The sequence below is a fragment of the Amblyraja radiata genome, chromosome 5 (assembly GCF_010909765.2).
Source record: "Amblyraja radiata isolate CabotCenter1 chromosome 5, sAmbRad1.1.pri, whole genome shotgun sequence".
NCBI lineage: Eukaryota > Metazoa > Chordata > Chondrichthyes > Rajiformes > Rajidae > Amblyraja > Amblyraja radiata.
The window spans coordinates 59,223,963-59,243,813 of NC_045960.1; the positions used below are offsets into that span (position 1 = coordinate 59,223,963).

Below are 19,851 nucleotides of genomic sequence, written 5' to 3' on the forward strand. Positions count from 1 at the left end.
GTCATTTATCTATATTACTAAAAGTCTGTTCTTGACCGGTTTTGGCCTTCTGTGCTGCGATTTCCGAGAGAACGCCGCCACCTACGGCCGTCATTTTTGGCCACCTTGCTCAGAGCCCCCCTCCGCCGTATGTGTGCCGAGGATTTTTCCCGTCGATGAAAAATGACAGAGATATTAATGCTTTTACAAAATTCCCCATTCTCTCTGCTGCTCCTGCTGGTGGGAGGGGGAGGGACTATAAAACCAGGAAGTGGTGTGCCCCAATCATTCTCTACAACATGGAGGTCTGAACTCTGAATGACTGAACAAATGTCTACACAGTTGTGAGTAAGTACCCTTAATTTGGTTTGAAAATGAAAATGTGGTTATGGTTAGTTTGAGGAAAAAAGCACTGCCTGCAAATGGTTGTTTGGGGGGTTTGGGTTGAGTAAAAAGGCATTCGCTCTCTCTCTCTCCCTATCCCTCTCTCTTTCTCTCTCTCTCCCCCTGTCTCTCTCCCTTTCTCTCTCTCTCTCCCCCCCCTCTCCCTCCCTTCCCCCCTCTCCCTTTCTCCCCTCTCCTCTCCCCCTCCCTCTCCTCTCTCCCCCCTCTCCTCTCCCCCCCTCTCCTCTCCCCCCCTCTCCTCCCCCCCTCTCCTCTTCCCCCCTCACCTCTTCCCCCCTCACCTCTCGCCCCCCTCTCTCCTCTCCCCTCTCCTCTCCCCCCCCCTCCTCTTCCATCCCCTCCCTCCTCTTCCCCCCCTCCTCTTCCCCCCTCTTCCCCCCTATCCTCTTCCCCCCTCTCCTCGTCCCTCTCCCCCTCATCCTCTCCCCCCTCTCCTCTCCCCCCTCTACCCCTACCGCCTTCCCTCCACCCTCCTCCCCCTCCCTGTCTCCCCACCTCTCCCCCTCCCCTCCTCCCTCCCCCCTCTCCCCCCTCTCCTCTCCCCCCCTCTCCTCCCTCTCTCCCTCCCCTCCCTCCCCCCTCTCCCCCCCCTCTCCCTCCCTCCCCCTCCCCTCCCCCCCCCCTCCTCTCCCCCCCTCTCCCCCCTCTCTCCCCCCCCTGTCCCCCCCCCCCTCTCCCCCTCTCTTCTCTCTCCCCTCCCTCTCCCCCCTCTCCCTCCCCTCCCTCCCCCCCTCCCCCCCCCCCCCCCCCCCTCTCCCCTCCCTCCCTCTCCCCCCCTCTCCCCCCTCTCCCCCCTCCTCTCCCCCCCCTCCTCTTCCTCCCCCTCTCTCCCTCCTCTTCCTCCCTCCTCTCCTCTTCCTCTCTCCCTCCTCTTCCCCCCCCTCCTCTTCCCCCCCCCTCCTCCTCCTCCCTCCCCCCCTCTCCTCTCCCCCCCCCTCTCCTCTCCCCTTCCTCTCTCCCTCCCCCTCTCCTCTCCCCTTCCTCTCCTCCCCCCTCTCCCCCCCTCCCCTCCCCTCCCCCCCCTCCTCTCCCCCTCTCCTCCCTCCCTCCCCCCCTTCCCTCTTCCCCCCTCCTCTCTTCCCCCTCTTCCCCCCCTCTCCTCTTCCCCCCCGTCGCCTCTCTCCCCCCCTTCCTCTCCCCCCTCTCCTCTCTCCCCCTCCCTCTCCTCTCCCCTTCTCTGCCCCTTCTCTCTCTGCCCTCACTCTCTACCCCCCCCCCCCCCCTCTAGATGTGACTGCAAGTTGGGGGCTATGCGTCAGTAGATAGGGTGGTTATGGAGTAAAAGGAGCAAATTAATAATATTAATATAATATCAAGGGGGGTAATTAGCGTGAGTGTGGGGGGGGTGGGGGGGGGGGGGATAGTTAGTGTGTGTGACGCTGCATGCCGCCTCCCCCCCCCAAAACCACACGTTGGGGGAACAGACCCAACAGGTCTGCACTTGGTCTAGTATATATTACAAATAATCAAGGCCCAGCACCGATCCACTTGTTTCAGACTTCCAGTAGCCTCTGCCCCCTATTACCCAGCCAATTTTGGATCCAGTTCACCAGCTTGATTGTTCCTTGATCCTGTGGATCAACCTATCATGTCTTGCCCAAAGCATTGGTCCATTTCAGGAACACAAAGTCTGTTTAGCCTGGGAGCTAAGGTTTGTTCCTGATGTATTGTTAGAACTGGGTCCCTGTGCCTGAACAAACAAAACCCTTTCTAAATTAAATGTTCCTTCTCAGGAAAACAGCCTCAGACTTTTAGTTCCTTTGTTAAAAAAAACACTGTCAAAGAATATATCAGAATGTCTGCAGCCTACATATTTATAAATGTATTAATTTTGACATAATGGGGAAAAAAATAAGATAATTAAGTGGAGCTGCTTCCATTCACTGAAGTGAAAGAAACAGCAACAGAGAATATTTTGCTCTTACAATGGTTGTGATTTAAGAGGAAGCATTCCATTTGGAAATCAGCTAATGAGAATGACATATTTTTGTTTAAGGTGAACAAGTAATCGGGTGCTAAAAATATCATGGAATAATATGTTAAATTAAAATGTTACACTTATTATTGTAATGGAGAATGTTCTTGTGGAATATTTTACATCTGTGTGCAAGCATTTGAGTGGCGCTTTATTGTATAGTATGTTTATTGTAAAGTAGGTGTGAGTCAGAGCCTGAACTATTGCACGCAACACTGTATTGATGGATAGGCCTAACTCATCATCATGCTCATATTGCCTCACTGAACAGCCTCAAGATAAAGGTCTAAAAAAAAAATGAATCTGGCTGATGTCAGTCTGGTGGTGATGTCATTACCGAGAGGGTGTTTAGTGCTGTTCAGTCCTCCCACTGCTGCAGTAGACAGAGTCAGCCACTTACTGGCTGAGAGGCAGCAGCACATTGGCTTTAAGCTGCAAAGCTTCCAGCAGTAGACTTTTACAGTTTAATTCCTGACAAAGCTTGCCCAGTTAGTTTGTAAAGTGCACTGTGCATAGGAGGGCAGCTTTGGTGAATGGGAGGATGCCAGCCCTTAACATGGACTGTGAGCTTTCGACTCTGCTTGCCTGTCTGGTCGATGTGGAGGTTTTCACCAGCCAAGAGATAAAGGTACACTATTTAATATTACCTAACAGTGTCAACCATCTCTAAATATTTAGGCAAGGCATTTAGTGTGGTAGTTAAGTTCCATCTGGACCGAATACAGCTGTGTAACTATTACAATCTTGTATAAAATGTTTTACAAAGTACAGAAGTAATGAAGATTTTTGTTTCTTTGTGTTTGTCATTTAATAGTAGATTAACATGTGCCTTCTCATTTCTCTGGAGGCAAACATGCTTTACAAAACAAATTATGGATTGGATCTTCCAGTAGATGATTATTGCTCCTTGTTTTCCTTCGGCTGCTTTTGGCACTTCATTGTACAAATTAGCATATTTCATCGTGTAACCTAAGTTGATTGTCCCAATTCCTTCCTGAGTTTAAATAACTCAGCCATTGGCCAAAACTGCTTGTTTGCTGTTCCTCTGCAGTTATTTAATAAAGGATTTGCTTAGATAAAGATTTAAAATAAATACAATCAGTTCAGAATGCATGAACAGCACAAGGAAAAAGAGAAGAAATAGAGTTTGTACTAGTTTGTTACAAGAACAAAAAATATTGACTGGTAAAAAAATGTTTTGTTTTATGATTATGCTCTTGTAATTATCACCTATTCTTGTCAGAGGCTGTATTTTAACAGCACGTGCAAAGAATAGTGAACATCATCTCACAAGATTTGTACTCATTAATGTGCAGAGTCCTTGGATGTGTAAGTATGTTCAGTGCACTTCAGTTTCCTGGCATCTTTTGTGCTGGCTTTAAAATATGCTGGAATCTGACTGACCACAAGGCAGGTTCCACCCCCAGGACAACTGATTAGCAGACAAGTGAGAAAGGATCAGAAAAACAGCTGAAACAATTTGTTCAAGAGCATTGATTTATTTGAAAGCTTTTTAAAAAATTTGCCAAATAGCTAACCATAGTCTAATGGAAAAAAAAGGTTTTGTAGATTTCTTAAATCTGTTTTAGTGAGTTAGCATTAGGGTTAATCGCATGAAATGGACACATTGATTTGAAAGGTTTAATTTTTATAATAAACCTACTCATTTGTGTTAATCAAACTTTACAAAGTTACTCATTTAAAACATGAGATTGTTTAATGTATTGTTTTATTTAAATGATGCATTATGATAAAGTTCATGGCATTTTTTATGTTGTCAGTAAGTAAATAAATCTGTGCAGTGATTTCACAGAAAAAATGTTGAAATGTATCTCAGTTGGGGCATAGATTTTTACTGTAATCATGGACTGGGCCCACAGCAGAAACTAGTGTACCAAATACTATTCTCTTCGTTCACTTGTCTGGATCCTTTATGATCTTAAACACATATTCACATGGTCATAGGTGATAGGAGCAGAATTAGGCCTTTCGACCCATCAGGTTTACTCCGCCATTCAATCATGGCTGATCTATCTCTCCCTCCTAGCCCCATTCTCCTGCTTTCTCCCCATAACCCCTGACACCCGTATTAATCAAGAGTCTATCTATCTCCGCCTTAAGAATATCCATTGACTTGGTCTCCACAGTCTTCTGTGGCAAAGAATTACACAGATTCATCACCCTCTTACTAAAGCAATTCCTCCTCATCTTCCTAAAGGAACGTCCTTTAATTCTGAGGCTAGCAGAAGCATCCTCTCTACATCCACTCTATCCAAGCCTTTCACTATTCGATAAGTGTCGATGAGGTCCCCCTCATCCTTCTAAACTCCAATGAGTAGAGGCCCAGTGCCGTCAAACGCTCACCATATGTAATCATATTGAATCTTCCCTCACCAGCCTTTTATAATCTTAGTAAAGTAGCCCAACTTGATCAGTGTAGCTGAGGTCCCTCGTGTCCGAAATCAGTCTAATTATTTAATCTATTCTGTCTGTCTAAAGGGTTTTACATCGCTCTGAAATTGTACTGCCCAAAATTAAACACAATGCTCTGTCTGAGACTGAACCATGGTTGCAAAGATGTTAATTATAAGTTTCCTGATTTTATATTCTATGCCTCTATTTCTAAATGCTAGGTTCTGCATGCCAATGTCTCACTTTTCCACGATTATCAAAATAGCAGATCGAGATCATCTTTGCCTTTTGGATTTGAAACATTTTTGCTTGTGTTGAAACTGCTGACTTTGAAGTTCTGTGATATGACTTTTGAGTATTGGCAAGTCATTTTTTGACTGTATATATACCTAGTCAGGCCGGAGATGATTGAGAATTTTCTCTGCTATATGCGACTTGAGGACACAAGAACACAAGAAAATAGGGGCAGGAGGCTGTATCAACTTGGCCCCTCAATTCACCCCGCCATTCACTACAATGAATCCAGGCCTCAACTACTCTCCTGTGCCAGTTCCACATATCCCTCAATTCCCCAATCTTTCAATAATATATCAATGTCCTCTTTGAAGACTCTCCAGCGAACTGGTTTCCACAACTCTCCAGTGTGGAGAATTCCATAGATTCACCGTCCACTGTAAGAAGAATGAAAGCACACATGTAATTTCCTTGTTAAGGGCCTGTCCCACGAGCATGCGACTCCATGCGGCAAGCGCGACCTAAAGGACCTGTCCCACGAGCATGCGACTGCATGCGGCAAGCGCGACCAAACCAGAAGCGGGGGCCGTGCGGAGGTCAAGTGAGTGACATGAAGTTCGAGCAAAGTCCGCGGGAAGTTCGCACGTGACGTACGACGTCGAGGTGGTGCCTACGGCGTCAAGGCGGGTGTGGGCCGGCAGGCCGTTGCCGCGCGGAATTTTTTAACACGGTCAGTTTTTCGGAGCCCCGCGCGATGTCGGGACTAGCTCTGCACAACTCCATACGGCTCCGGCGATCGAAGTGGGACCGGCCCCGCGAGGCCATACGGCTCAAGCGACCACGTTAGGTCGCGCTTGCCGCATGGCGTCGCATGCTCGTGGGACAGGCCCTTTAGGTCGCACTTGCCGCATGGAGTCGCATGCTCGTGGGACAGGCCCTTTACTCTCTTCCAATAATTGCATTCCATTGAAATCAACCAGCTTTGATGGAAGGTGTTGCTGCAGGTTTGATTGATTCAATTCTACCATTATTCAGATGGCCCCATGTGAATGTGCCCCAGGTGGAATTCTTTGCCACTGAAGGCTGTGGAGGCTAAGGCAATGGATATTTTTAAAGCAGAGAAAGATTGATTCTTGATTAATATGGGTGTCAGGGGTTATGGGGAGAAGGCAGGAGAATGGAGTTAAGAGGGAGATATAGATCAGCCATGATTGAATGGCGGAGTAGACTTGATGGGCCGAATGCCTAATTCTGCTTCTATCACATGACATGAACAGATCATATAAGCAGTCTGCTGTAGTGTGTAATTTAAAGAAATGGTTCTTATGTCCAAGGCTATGAAAATGTCAATAAACAATGTCAATCAGTTAACAATAGATTTTTTGGGGACGCACCTTCTGAAGCTTGGAATAAACTAAATTAAGAATAAAATTCCACCCAACTGTCCAATACTTCTGCATGATATTGCAATCTTGTCTATATCATTTTAATTACTTTCATTCATGCTTTCATTATCTATTTTAAACATTGCATATTTAGAATTGGACTGGATTTCCCATCTGAAGCTTAAAAAAACTCTTCTGGGGGCCGAGACTCTTTTTTGTGAGGTTGTGGCTTTGGATTTGCACAATGATATGTTTTAAGACTAAGGAAGAACAAATACCAGTTATTACAGATAAATCTCAAACCATAATTGCAGTTTCAAGAAATGTTCATTTACATCCAGTACACATGGGATCTACTTGCCTTTTTTGTTTTCCTTATGTTTTCATGCATCACAGTACGTGAAACTACAGCAGGACGAAATGACTAATCTAGGGACCAGTGCAAATCATCGTTCGTCTCGGTGGAAATAGTATTTTCTCCTTTGTGCAGCAATGGAAAATTCAGAGACTTAACAGTCTGAAGTAGTTATTTTCAGGCTGGAAAATGTCAACAAGTTTATTCTTTACCTTCTGTCGCAAAGTAGCAAAGGCAGGGTATTATTGAGAGAGCGTTTGCATATGAGCATAAATACAACTACTTCAGTAAAGATAAATATAGATAAACCAAATTAAAAGAAAATAACTGATATATTACTCTAACAGTACCATCTTTGCTTGGCACTGCATTATCTCATAATAATGAGCTCGAACAGGGAAGTGTTGGGCATTGACCAGCGACTTCAATCAATGTCAAGGAGTATGAAGTGGGCCTTGAACAACTCGTCACTGAGTTTTGGGCAGAACCTGGAGCCCATCTTTTTCAGTGCAGAAATGCTGGGCATTTTCATCAGCATACCTGTGATCCCAACCATGGTAATGTGACCAAATCAGAAAATGCTGGACAAACTCAGTCCGTCAGGCAGCATCTGTGAAGGGAATGGACAGCTGACGTTTCAGGTTGGGACTCTTCTTCAGACCAGTTTGTTGAAATACCGCCTCTCCACAGACCTGCTGAGTACTTCCAGCACTTTGTGTTTTGTTCAAGATTTCAGCATCTGCAGTTCCTTGTGTCTCCATAACAATGTGACTGATGACAAAAATGTTGCAGCTTCTTTTGCAGTGCAAGCAGCTGTCCAATGTGCAGGTCAGTTTGCTGCCGTCATTTCTGTACCCATATTTGAAGGGGCAGCAGGGTAGCTCAAAGATCTGACCTCCAGCTCTTTACAAGGATTGCAAAGGTACCTTTAGTGCCCTATCTCAGCCCTACGACAGCAGTTGGCCTTTACTAGTGAGCCTTTACTATTGTCTGTCAGGTGCCCTACCCAGACTCTTGCTGTTCGTTGATGTATTTCAGTGCACAGACAGGCCTTCTCAACTCAAACATTTTGAGATTCTTTCCAAGATCACTGAGAGTCGGCTGTCATCTACCAAACACTACAGCCATGTATTTAATTTGCGCAGACAAAAATAAGCTGTTCAGGTTGTTTTCCTCCTTACTGTTCTCTTCCTCTTTCCCTCCCTCATCTTTTACCTCTACTGGTCCCCCACCATGGGCCTGGAGGACTGGGGGGGCTGCGGTGTTTCCCCCAGGAGTTAGTGGCCAGCCCAGTGGATGTACTTTAGTGACTGAAACGGATGGCTCAGGAAGCATCAACCTCACCCGTAACACACCGGGAAGGGGGGGTCAGCAACTCACCGAGGTAGGGGCGGGCTGGCGGGCTGGTGAACGTGAATGGGGTGGAGGGAGGGAGGGAGAGTGGAGACTTCCCACACTCACACACGGAGCCGTGTGGAAACAAGCGACGGGACGAGAGGCCCGGGGTCAGAGGGCACGAGGTCAAGGGGTCGGACTAATGGAGAACGCTGCTGAACAACCCAACCTTCCTGCTCCTATTTATAGAGGACCGGCCCGCCAGCCCGCCCCTACAGCTCGCCGGGTACCTCCGAGGCCGGTGATCAGTGATTGCCCATCCCCCCCACTTTCAAAAACGCTCCGCGGCCCCTGCCCACCCCTACGTAACTGCTCCCCATCCTTGTTATACGACTGGTAACATTGGGTATCACATCTTGTTGACCAAGTCCGAAGCATAGAGTAGGCCACCACAACTAATATGGATTATTGGACAGCTTCTGCAGAATGCTGCAGATTCTTTCAAGTGTTTTTTCTGCCTGCCATTGATTACTTCAGTCACATTTACGATACGATACAATAATATGATACCATAAACTTTATTCATCCCCAGAGGGAAATTTAAAGGGCAACAGGACTTTTATAATATGTGCTGTGTATGTGGGATTCACAAACCAAAGACATCAGTCATGCAGTCAGTGCTTTTCATTTGGTACAGTAGATTGCTGAATAATGAAAGCATCTTGATTGCTGCCAGATTATCAGCTATTGACCAACATGATTTAATGTCTGTGGTAACAATTCAGCTGTACATTGAGGCAGTGGAATTCATTTCAGTTTTGAAAAGGGTATAGTTGACATGCAATGTTTGTGGAATGACGTGTGCACAGTCAATAGCTCCCTGCCTTGAGCTGAAGCCTGCAATTCCAATAAAAGTGCGTGGTCTCTCTACTTGGTCATTTCCGGCAACAGTGAATGAAATGCAGTCAATGCTCTCTGAACCCCAGTGACCTCCCTTGTGCAACACTGAACAACAAACTTTGAGATGTTTCGAAGGCCCTCAGCTTCAGTCTAAAAGGAATCAAAGACATACACATTCATCATTATATTCCCCTTAACAGGTGCTGACCATGCAGTCTTTGTCCTGCTTTGTGTTTGCAGCAGTTAAAGGGCCTGTCCCACTTGGGTGTCATTTGCACGTCATTGACGCAACATAATTTACGCGTCATGACGCACGACGCGTGCGTTGTGACGCGCACGTGATGCGCGCATGGTGTGCATTATGCGCGCATGGTGCGTGGTGACATAGGCAGTGACGTGCGGTCACGCGCGGCGCCCCAGGATTGTGGGATTCACTAAATCTTTGTGCGCCACCTGCGTGACGTGCAAATGACGCCCAAGTGGGACAGGCCCTTAAGGCTACCGCAGGTGAGAGACTCTAATAAGGTTGCCCTTCCATAAGTGCAGACATCTTAAATATTCTCATTTGCTGAAGTTCAGGTAGAAGAATGTTCCCTGAACACTCTTGCAGACTGCTTGTTAATTCATTTATTCTGAGGCTGGCTGACTTGTGAAAATGTATTGAAGAGAACATAAATATTTATGTGTAGGAAGGGACTACAGATTCTGGTTTACTCTGAAGATAGACACAAAATGCTGTAATAACTCAGTGGGTCAGGCAGCATCTCTAGAGAAAGGAATGGCTGATGTTTCGGGTTGAGACCCTTCTTCAGACTGAAAGTCGGGGGAGAGGAAAACTAGAGGTATGAAACAGTACAGAACAAATCAGAGCCGACACCGATGACCAAGGTAAGTTGGAGCCCACATGGTCCAATATTTCTATGTTACCTGCCTCATTACTTTCTGCAGACTTCTACAACTTGAATCAACCACAGAATGCAATGAATACTGTCGGAATCTTGATTGAATAAATTAATTATAGCCGCAATTCATTCTTGCAAGGGCTGAAGGTGCTGGGGGTGGGGAATAGGAAGTCATTTCTTGAGTCTTCCAGACAAATGTACTTTCAAATTCAGCTAAGATGCAGCTTTGTCTCAGCTTTGGTTTTGGCCCAGAATGGGTGCATGCCTTAAGCAGGAAGCTTGAATGTGACCTTATATTTTGTCTGTTCCAAACAATGTTGGTAAGCAGCTGGAGCTTGTGGCAGCAATTAAGGCAGCCCATCTTCCAACAGAAGCTAAATTTCAGGCACACTGAAATCCAGAGTGCTGCATATCTGGGAACTGTTCCCAGTGCGCTTGGTTCCACAAAAATCTAGTGGGTGGGAGGAGGGGCGGATGTGGAAATAATATTCTATTGGTAATGATCAGAAAAATGATTGCAATAACAAATGGAGTAGACATAATGTTCACAATTCCATCGTAACCTAGTTTCTGTAATTTATTCTTCCCCTACAATAATATTAGACTTCGATTTTGAATTTGTATGGATCTCTAAAGTGACTTTGCCCAGTTTTAGAATGAGTAGTTATCAGTTTTCCTTAGGGAGTAGGACAATGGAATTGAGCTATGTAGCCTCCCCATAATGCTTGCAATATGGGTTCAACAAGGTCCAATTATTATAATATTTTGAAAATCTGTAGTTGAGCACTTTGATGCTAACACAAACGTGCAGGCTAGAATTTGATCATATAGGAAAGGCTCTTCTGCTTTCCCATAACTTCAACTGCAACCAAGCTTTACATTTGGAATCAGAGGATGTGAAGTTTGGATTCTTGAAATTATAGCTTCTTCAATAGTTGTAAGTTGTAAGATTTGTGCAGAGGCTATGGCAACACAATTTTAAGGCACATTTAGATATTAAAGCTTTCTGACTGTGGACATCTAGATGCTATTTTCAATTTTGTGTAACAATGTATTTTTAAGTTGACTTCACAATTGTTGGGTGAGAAAAGGAACATTATTGCTGCGATCTTCACAATTTAGCTGAAGGAGATAAAATGGGTAAAGTACAAACAATCTCGGAATTTTCATTGAAATGTTCAAAGTCTGCTGTCACATATTAGAGGTAAATGACAATTTGATGATCACAGGAGTCTTATAAAATCAAATCTGGCTACAGTAACGGCAACAGGATTCTGCGTTCAATTGAATTTACCAATCTTAAGCCAGTAGTTTAGTTTAAGAGATACAGTGCGGAAACAGGCCCTTCGGCTCACCGAGTCTGCACCGACCAGCGATCCCCGTAACACTACCCTACACACACTTGGGACAATTTTACATTAATAACCAAGCCAATTAACGTACATACCTGTGCGTCTTTGGAGTGTGGGAGGAAACTGATGATCTCCGAGAAAGCCCACGCAGGTCACGGGAAGAACGTTACAAACTCCGTACAGCCAAGCACTCGTAGACAGGATCGAACTTGTGTCTCTGGCGCTGTCAGGCAGTAGCTCTACTGCTACGCCACCGTACCACACTCTATGTTAATTTCTCAACTCCAAGAAAAGGATTGTTGAATGTGCTCCAGGTTGGGTAAATTGATGCCTCCAACCATTGCAATTTATATTTGAAACAAATTAACATGTTTATGTTTACTTATTCATCCGTACAACTCCATCTTGCCACAAGTCAATGGTAAAGGAATATTTTAATTGATAGTATAAATAGCACGAAAATTATTGATGTCTATCAGAGAACTTTGTGCTACTAATTGTATCCAGAGGAAAGATGGCTAAGATCAAACTGTAAATAGGTTGCCAACAAAGATGCTGTGCAATTCAAGGGTTTTATTGACAAAATAACTAATTAGGAAATATTAAACTTATTGTAAACTGATGTATGTATGAGGCTGAAAGGTTTAAGAACCCAGATTTTAATGTTTTAAACATACCACTTAGGACAGAATGAAAGAGTTTTCAAGGCAATTTTCAGACAAAGTAGATTCCAATTTTTGGATCCTCGGTCCCCTAGTATTTCCGGGAGATTGTTTATGTCTTAGAGAGGAAGAGAGAACCAAAGTAGTCGTTTAACTGTTCTGCCATTTCCTTGTTTCCCCTTATAAATTCCCATCTCATACCTTCAAAGTCTCCTTTATTCAAGTTCAGGACCCTAGTCTCTGAATTAACCGTGTCACTCTCCATCCTAATGCAGAATTCAACCATATTTTGATCATTGTTGCCCATGGGGCCTTGCACAACAAGATTGCTAACTAATCCTTCCTCATTACACAATACCTAGTCTAGGATGGCCTGCCCTCTAGTCGGTTCCTCTACATATTGGTTTAAAAACCCCATCCCGTATACATTGCTAAAATCCTGAAATATTGATTGCAAGTCATCTATTTGCCACACCTCTGCAGTCACCTCTTCTCCTGAAACTTCCCCTAGTCTTCACAATCCACCCGCTAGTTTAGTTCAGTTTAGTGTACTGAGTTTACGTGTACTGAGGTACGATGAAAAGCTTTTTTGTTGCGTGCTATCCAGTCGGCAAGAAGGGTCTCGACCCAAAACATTACACAGTCCTTCTCTCCAGAGATGCTGCCTGTCCCGCTGAGTTACTCCAGCACTTTGTGTCTTTCAGCAGATGGACTATGCATGATTACAATCAAGCCACCCACAGTGTACAGATCCAGGATAATGGTAATAACATTTAGTGCAAGATAAAGTGCAGTCATTGCATTCAACAGATCATCCTTTGCTATCCTATATCTTCAGAAAGACTCAATTGCCAGATGCATCTCATTATTCTTTCCGTTTCTGCATTCCCTTCATGATCCCTTGGTCCTAACTTCCACCTCAATCAGTCCACTCGCAGCACTTTCCAATGCAAATACAAGAATTGCAATTTATATTTGAAACAAAATAACAAATTAACATGTTTAGGTGGGCGGCGCGCCGCCCAAGGTGGGCGGCGCGACCGATGTCGCAGCGGCCTCTGCAGTCTGTCTGTGTATTTTTTATTTTTTTGTCCTGTTGAGGGTTTAGTTTGTAATGGGTTTTTAAATGTGTATGTGGGGGGTGGGTGGGGGAAACTTTTAAATCTCTTCCCTGCATGGAGACCCGACCTTTTCCCTGTCGGGTCTCCGTTGCCGTTGGGGCCTAGCGCCGTGGAGCGGCCTCCAACCGGAGTGACCTGGGGGCTCAAGTCACGGAGCCTGTGGAGCTGTGGAGCTGTGGACCTACCTCCGTGGAGCTGTGGAGCTGTGGAGCTGTGGACCTACCTCCGTGGAGCTGTGGAGCTGTGGAGCTGTGGAGCTGTGGAGCTGTGGACCTACGGACCTACCTCCGTGGAGCTAGCCAGATTCGGAGCGTGGAGAGCTGCGGGGGCGAGCTGCTGCGACCTGACTCCGGTGGATGGTGACACCGGGAGCTCTCGGGTCCCCGGTGGGAGACTGCTTTGCGGGGCACCGGCAACGGCGACTTCTCCCGCCCGAATTGCGGGGTTGAGAGTGACCTGGGGGGGGGCCTTACAACGCCCAGCGCGGCTGTAAATTGCCGCGGACTTGCTAGCGCCCGCCGGGGGCTCCAACATCAAGACCCGGGGCAGGGCCCTACATCGCCCGGCGTGGCTTTGAGTGGCCGCGGACTTGCTAGCGCCCGCCGGGGGCTTTGACCTCGACTTCGGGAGAGGAATGGAGAGCAGGGGAGAGACAAGTCTTTGCCTTCCATCACAGTCAGGAGGAGACTCACTGTGATGGATGTTTATGTGAATTGAATTGTGTTGGTGTGTGTCGGTTCTTTTTTTGTATGGCTGCAGAAACCAAATTTCGTTTGAACCTCATGTGAGGTTCAAATGACAAATAAAAGGTATTGTATTGTATTGTATTGTAAGAAGCGCAACATCAGAACTTTTATCTCTTCCCCGCTCCCCATCCAGTGATCCAAACTGTTCTTCCAGTGAAGCAGCGATTTACTTGCAGTTCTTTACATAAATGCAACCGTCAAACTCAAGGACAATAGACAAAGTAAAGGGGAAGATACAAAGTGTAAAACATAGTTCTCAGCTTTGTAGCACATCAGTTCCATCGACAAGGTCCAATGACTGCAATGGGGTAGAGGTGAATCAGAGATTACACTCGTTTATGCAAGAACTGTTCTGAAGCCTGATAATGGATGGGAAGCTGTTCCAGACTTTTGTTGGTGTGTGCTTTCAAGCTTCTTCTTTTGCCTGACGAAAGCCGTGAGAAGAAGCTATGAACATGTGGGACACATGTTTGATTGTGTAGACTGCTTTTCCAAGGCAATGTGAAATGTAGGTGGAATCACTGGTGGGGTATACAACTCTACAATTCCACAACTCTGCAATTTTTTGCGGTCTTGGGCAGAGCTGTTCCCAAACCAAGGTGTGGTTCAACCTGACAGTATGCTTTTCTGAGGAAACATCTTTGATCTGAACTTTAATTCTGTTTCTCATTCCACAGATGCTGCCTGACTTGATTATTTCTAGCACTTTTAGTTTTTATACCTGAAACATTAACTCTATTTCTGTCTGCAAAGATGCTGTCTGATGAGCAATGTTCAGTATGTTCTGTTTGCAATTTAGATTCTCTGCATTATTTTACTCTTACACTCTTTCCTCATTGGAATAGCAGACTGTTTTTTCCATTTGTTAAAATCTCCTTACTGATGTTGATGAACAACCCCGAATACTTACCCCATCAGTGGCAAGGATTGCAGGTGCTTCTGATTCACCTGTATGTTGCTGCATAGATCTGAAGTCTGTGATCCCAACCAATTTCCCAAGTAGGAAGCAGAAGCATTAATCTTTCCCATGTTATTTTTGAGGTTCATGTATTTTATTCCTTCGAAGATTTGTAGCTGGACGTATCTGAGGGATATCGTTGAGCAGGTTAATGCAGTAATTTTTTCATGTGGGGGATGGTTTTGTATTTTCAAAAAAGGAATTCAGCCAATGAAGCCTTTTTTTATGTATGGTTTATAGTTCTTGATTATTTTTTAACCTATTTCAACCTCTGAATACTGTAACGGAAATGACGCTGCAGGAGACATCCAGCAGGCAGCACTCAGAAAATTGATCACAATGTGATCAAGTAGATTATTAGGGTAATAATCAAGAAAGGCAACTTAGGTTACCGTATTCGAGGCAGGCTAATTGCAAATGACAAATAGTGCATTATGGACCAGGAGCAATGCTGCCTGGTGTATTTTTGTCTTTATTACTAGCCCTCTTAAACATGAAAATAACCTCTCTCTAAATGTCAGCAAAACTAAAGAGATGATCGTGGACTACAGGAGACAGCAGGGGAGTGGACACCTCCCCATCCACATAGGTGATGCTGAGGTTGAAAGGGTCAGCAGCTTCAAGTTCCTCGGTGTGCACATCACTGAGGACCTCTCTTGGACACTGCTCGGACACAATAACTAAGAAAGCCCGCCAGCGGCTCTTTTTCCTGAGAAGACTGAGGAAGTTTGGCATGAACGCCAGCATCCTCACAAACTTCTACAGTTGCACTATCGAGAGTCTGCTGACGGGCTGCATCAGTCTGTTACGGGAACTGTTCTGCCCACAGCCGCAAATCACTACAGAGAGTGGTGAAGGCGGCAAAGCACATGTCTCCCGGCCATTCAGGACATTTTCCACAGGCGGTGCCTGCGGAAGGCACACAGCATCATCAAGGACCATAGCCACCCAGCACGCAGACTGTTCTCCTAGTTACTGTCAGGCAGACGATACAGGAGCATGGCTGCACGTACCACCAGACTTAAGAACAGTTTTTATCATCATGCCATCAGGCTTCTGAACTCATAAACACATCATTTGATGTCATACGCAGCGTCAGGCCGCTCCCCTTGCAACTGCGCGTTGCGGGAACAGACCCAACGGGTCTGCACTTGGTCTAGTGACAAATAAAACTGAACTGAACTGAACAGAACTGACACTTATCTGCCGCGAGTGCTATTTTCATAATGGTACGTGCCAGAAGGCACCTCCTAAAAGTTTATAAACTAGATTTTCACATCTTTAAATTTCTATTTATTTATTAGTTTTATAAATTAGATGTTGATTTCTCGCAAAATCAAAGCAGAAGATGGTGGGATATTGATGGAAAAAATTATTGATAAATGTAGCTTTACGTTGATATTGATACGTGTACTGGCATATTTTTGCCTGCAAAAAAATCACTGTCTATTTCTATCCTAAACGTGCTAAGCATCTGCACAAATAAATGCATGGACGTTCCCCTACTTCCACAATAGGCGACTGACTAAACTAGCACTTATGTAAATAATTCTGGCAGCTTATTATTTCCAAAACACGGTATGAGCACTCAAGTTTACATTGGAAGAAAGCAGGCAATGGTGGCGCTGCTTACCCAGAAGGCTGCTCTCTGCTGAAACTGCCCCAATCACGAGACGTTTTAGGTGGAGACCCTTCACAAGTTCACGTTCATAAGTTATAGTAGAATTATGCTATTCGGCCCATCGAGTCTACTCTACCATTCAATCATGGCTGATCTCTGCCTCCTATTCCCATTTTCCTGTCTTCTCCCCATAACCCTTGACTTCTGTTCTAATCAAGGATTTGTCCATCTCTGCCTTAAAAATATCCACTGACTTGGCCTCCACAGCCCTTTGTGGCAATAAGTTCCACAGATTAACTGCCCTCTGACAAAAGATGTCCTACTTCAGATTCAGTGAGTAATTTTGGGCAGGGGATGGAGATGGCGATTCCCACCTGTGTAAAGTCTCGAAACGTAACCTACGTAAGTTGGGGAGTGCCTGTATTAAACTATCAGTTGTATCTGCAGTATTGCTAACATTTTGTTATTTTGCTGACCATCTTCTAGTTTTACTTGTAAAGAATGATAGAAATACTTAGCAAGTCAGACAGCATCTAGTGAAAGAATAACAGTTGGTGTGTCAGGTCAAAGTTTGAGCAAATGTGCCTGGCCTACTGAATGATTCTGAGCATTTTTGGTTTTGCGGTTGCTTACATTGATTTTGTTTAGGATGCCTCCAATGGCCAGATCATATCCATTATTAAATGTAGTTTTTGCAATGAGCCATAAATCTTTGGAGCTAACCATCTTTTTATTTATTGATTTGTTTTAAGGTTACCAAGTCTACTTATTATTTCAATCCAGAATTTGAATACATTGCAGAAGTGAATCAAGCTGTTTTGCTTTGAAATGTGTACATCTGATTTAAGTGAAACCTAGTTTGAGTTGTGGATGGATCACTTTCAAAATGCTAGAAATGTTGCTGATAAAAAAATCAAATCAATAAAATAATCTGTTTCATATCACTTGTGATCTGAAATTGGTTTCAAAAGTTGAAACCTGAATGTAAATTGATAGAGGCAACTTCATTTTCTTTCCGAAGATAGACACAAAAAGCTGGAGTAACAGCGGACCAGGCAGCATCTCTGGAGAAAAGGAATGAGTGACGTTTCGGGTCGAGACCCTTCTTCAGACTGGTTAGGGAAAAGGGAAACAAGAGCTATAGACGATGATTTGGAGAGATAAAGAACAATGAATAAAATATATGCAAAAAAGTAACGATGATAAAGGAAACAGGCCATTGTTAGCTGTTTGTTGGGTGAAAATAAGAAGCTGGTGGGATTTGGGTGGCAGAGGGATAGAGAGGGAGGGAATGCCGGGGCTACTTGTAGTGAGAGAAATCAATATTCATACCACTGGGCTGTAAGCTGCCCAAGCGAAATATGAGATGCTGTTCCTCCAATTTGCATTTAGCCTCACTCTGACAATGGAGGAGACCTCGGATAGAAAGATCTGTGTAGGAATGGAAAGGATAATTAAAGTGTCCAGCAACCGGGAGATCAGGTAGGTTCAGGCGGGCTGAGCGAAGGTGTTCCGCGAAACAATCGCCCAGCCTACGTTTGGTCTAGCCGATGTATAAGAGTCCACATCTTGAACACGGATACAGTAGATGAGGTTGGATGAGGTGCAAGTGAACCTCTGCCTAACTTGAAAGGACTGTCGGGGTCACTGGATAGAGTCAAGGGAGGAGGTATAGGGACAGGTGTTGCATCTTCTGTGGTTGCAGGGGAAGGTACCTGGGAGGGGGTGGTTTGGGGGAGACTTAACCAGGGAGTTGTGGAGGGAACGGTCTCCGCGGAAGATGGAAAGGGCTGGCGATGGGAAAATGAGGCTAGTGGTGGGATCTCGTTGGAGATGGCGGCAATTTTGGAGGATTATGTGTTGTATGTGACGGTTGATAGGGTGGAATGTAAGGACCAGGGGGACTCCCTCTGTTGCGACTAGGGGGATGGGGAACAAGGACGGAGCTGCGGGGTACCAAGGAAAAATGAGTGAGGACCACATCTATAATGGGAGAGGGAAACCCCCATTTCCGAAAGAATGATTACATCTCGGATGTCCTGTTATGGAACACCTCATCTTGGCCGCAGATGCGGCGTCGACAGAAGAATTGGGAGTAGTGGATAGAGGAAGCAGGGTTGGAAGAAGTGTAGTTGAGATAGTTGTGGGAGTCAGTGGGTTTGTAATCGACGTCAGTCAATAGTCTATTACTTGTAATTGAGACTGTGAGATCAAGAAAGGGGAGGGAGGTGTCAGAGATGGTCCAAGTAAATTTGAGTGCAGGATGAAAATTGATGGTGAAGTTGATGAATTCAATGAGCTCTGCATGGGTGCAGGAGGTAGCACCGATGCAGTCATCAATGTAACGGAGATAGAGTTCGGGAAAAGGGCAGTGTATGCCTGGAACTAGGATTGTTCAAGGTACCCTACAAAGAGGCAAGCATAGCTGGGGTCCATGCAAGTGCCCATAGCTATGCCTTGAACCTGGAGGAAGTGGGAGGATTCAAAAGATAAGTTTTTGAGGGTGAGGACCAGCTCCGCTAGGCAAAGTAGTGTGTTAGTAGAGGGAAATTGGATGGTTCTGCAGTCGAGGAAGAAACGGAGGGCTTTAAGACCTTCCTGCTGCAGGATGGAGGTGTAAAGTGACTGAACATTCTTACTAAAGATGAGGGAGTGGGGGCTCGGAAAGCAGAAGTCATTAAAGAGATGAAGGACATGTGAGGTGCCTTGGACATAGGTTGGGAGAGATTGGATGAGGGCGGATAGGATGGAGTCGAGGTTTGTGGAAATCATTTCCGTGGGACAGGAGCAGGCAGAAACAATGGGTCTGCCAGGGCAGTTGTGTTTATGGATTTTGGGGAGCAGGTAAAACCGGGCTGTGGAGGCTGGGAAACGATAAGGTTGGAGGTTGTGGAAGGCAGACAGCCAGAAGTGATGAAATCAGAAATGAAGTGTGAGATTAAGGTCTGGTACTCGCCTGTGGGATCATGGCCCAAGGATAAGTAGGAGGAGGTGTCTGAGAGTTGTCGCTTGGCCGCAGCTTTCCTACAGCTGCCAACACTGAAAATACCATGCAACATACTTCCAGCTAATTTTTTTAATTGTATTTTCATCCATAGTCATAGAGTCATACAGCATGGAAACATGCCATTCATCCCAACTCAGCTATGCTGACCAAGATTACCAATCTAAGTTAATCACATTTGCCTGTGTTTGGCCCAAATCGTTCTAAACATTCCTATCCATGTACCTGTCTAACTGTGTCTTATAAATACTATTATGGGACCTGCCTTACCTACCTCCTCTGGCAGCTCGTTCCATATACCCAGCACCCTGGTTTCCTCTAGCAGTTAAGGGCTTGTCCCACTTGGCTGTCATTTGCGCGTAATTTACGCAACATCATTTACGCATCACGACACACCATGTGCGCATGGTGCGCCTTATGCGCGCATGGTGCGAGATGACATAGGCAGTGACGCGCGGCCGCACGTGGTGTCGCAGGATTTTGTGATGTACAAAATCTTTGCGCG

At 45.3% G+C, this 19,851-nt stretch overlaps 1 protein-coding gene across 3 annotated transcripts in view; it reads left to right on the top strand.

Moving 5' to 3' along the window:
- Positions 1–19,851, top strand: part of rcan2 (regulator of calcineurin 2) — a 297,762-nt gene that overhangs the window by 175,455 nt on the left and 102,456 nt on the right. The window contains exon 1 of one of the 3 annotated variants that reach the window (XM_033021324.1): positions 2,736–2,987. The exons of 1 other annotated variant lie outside the window; for it this stretch is intronic. In XM_033021324.1, the coding sequence (XP_032877215.1) occupies positions 2,901–2,987 (87 nt within the window). In that variant the 5' untranslated portion in view covers positions 2,736–2,900. Of the gene's footprint in view, positions 1–2,735; positions 2,988–3,652; positions 3,689–19,851 lie in introns of those variants that run through there. One more of the 3 variants, XM_033021325.1, reaches the window with a different exon arrangement.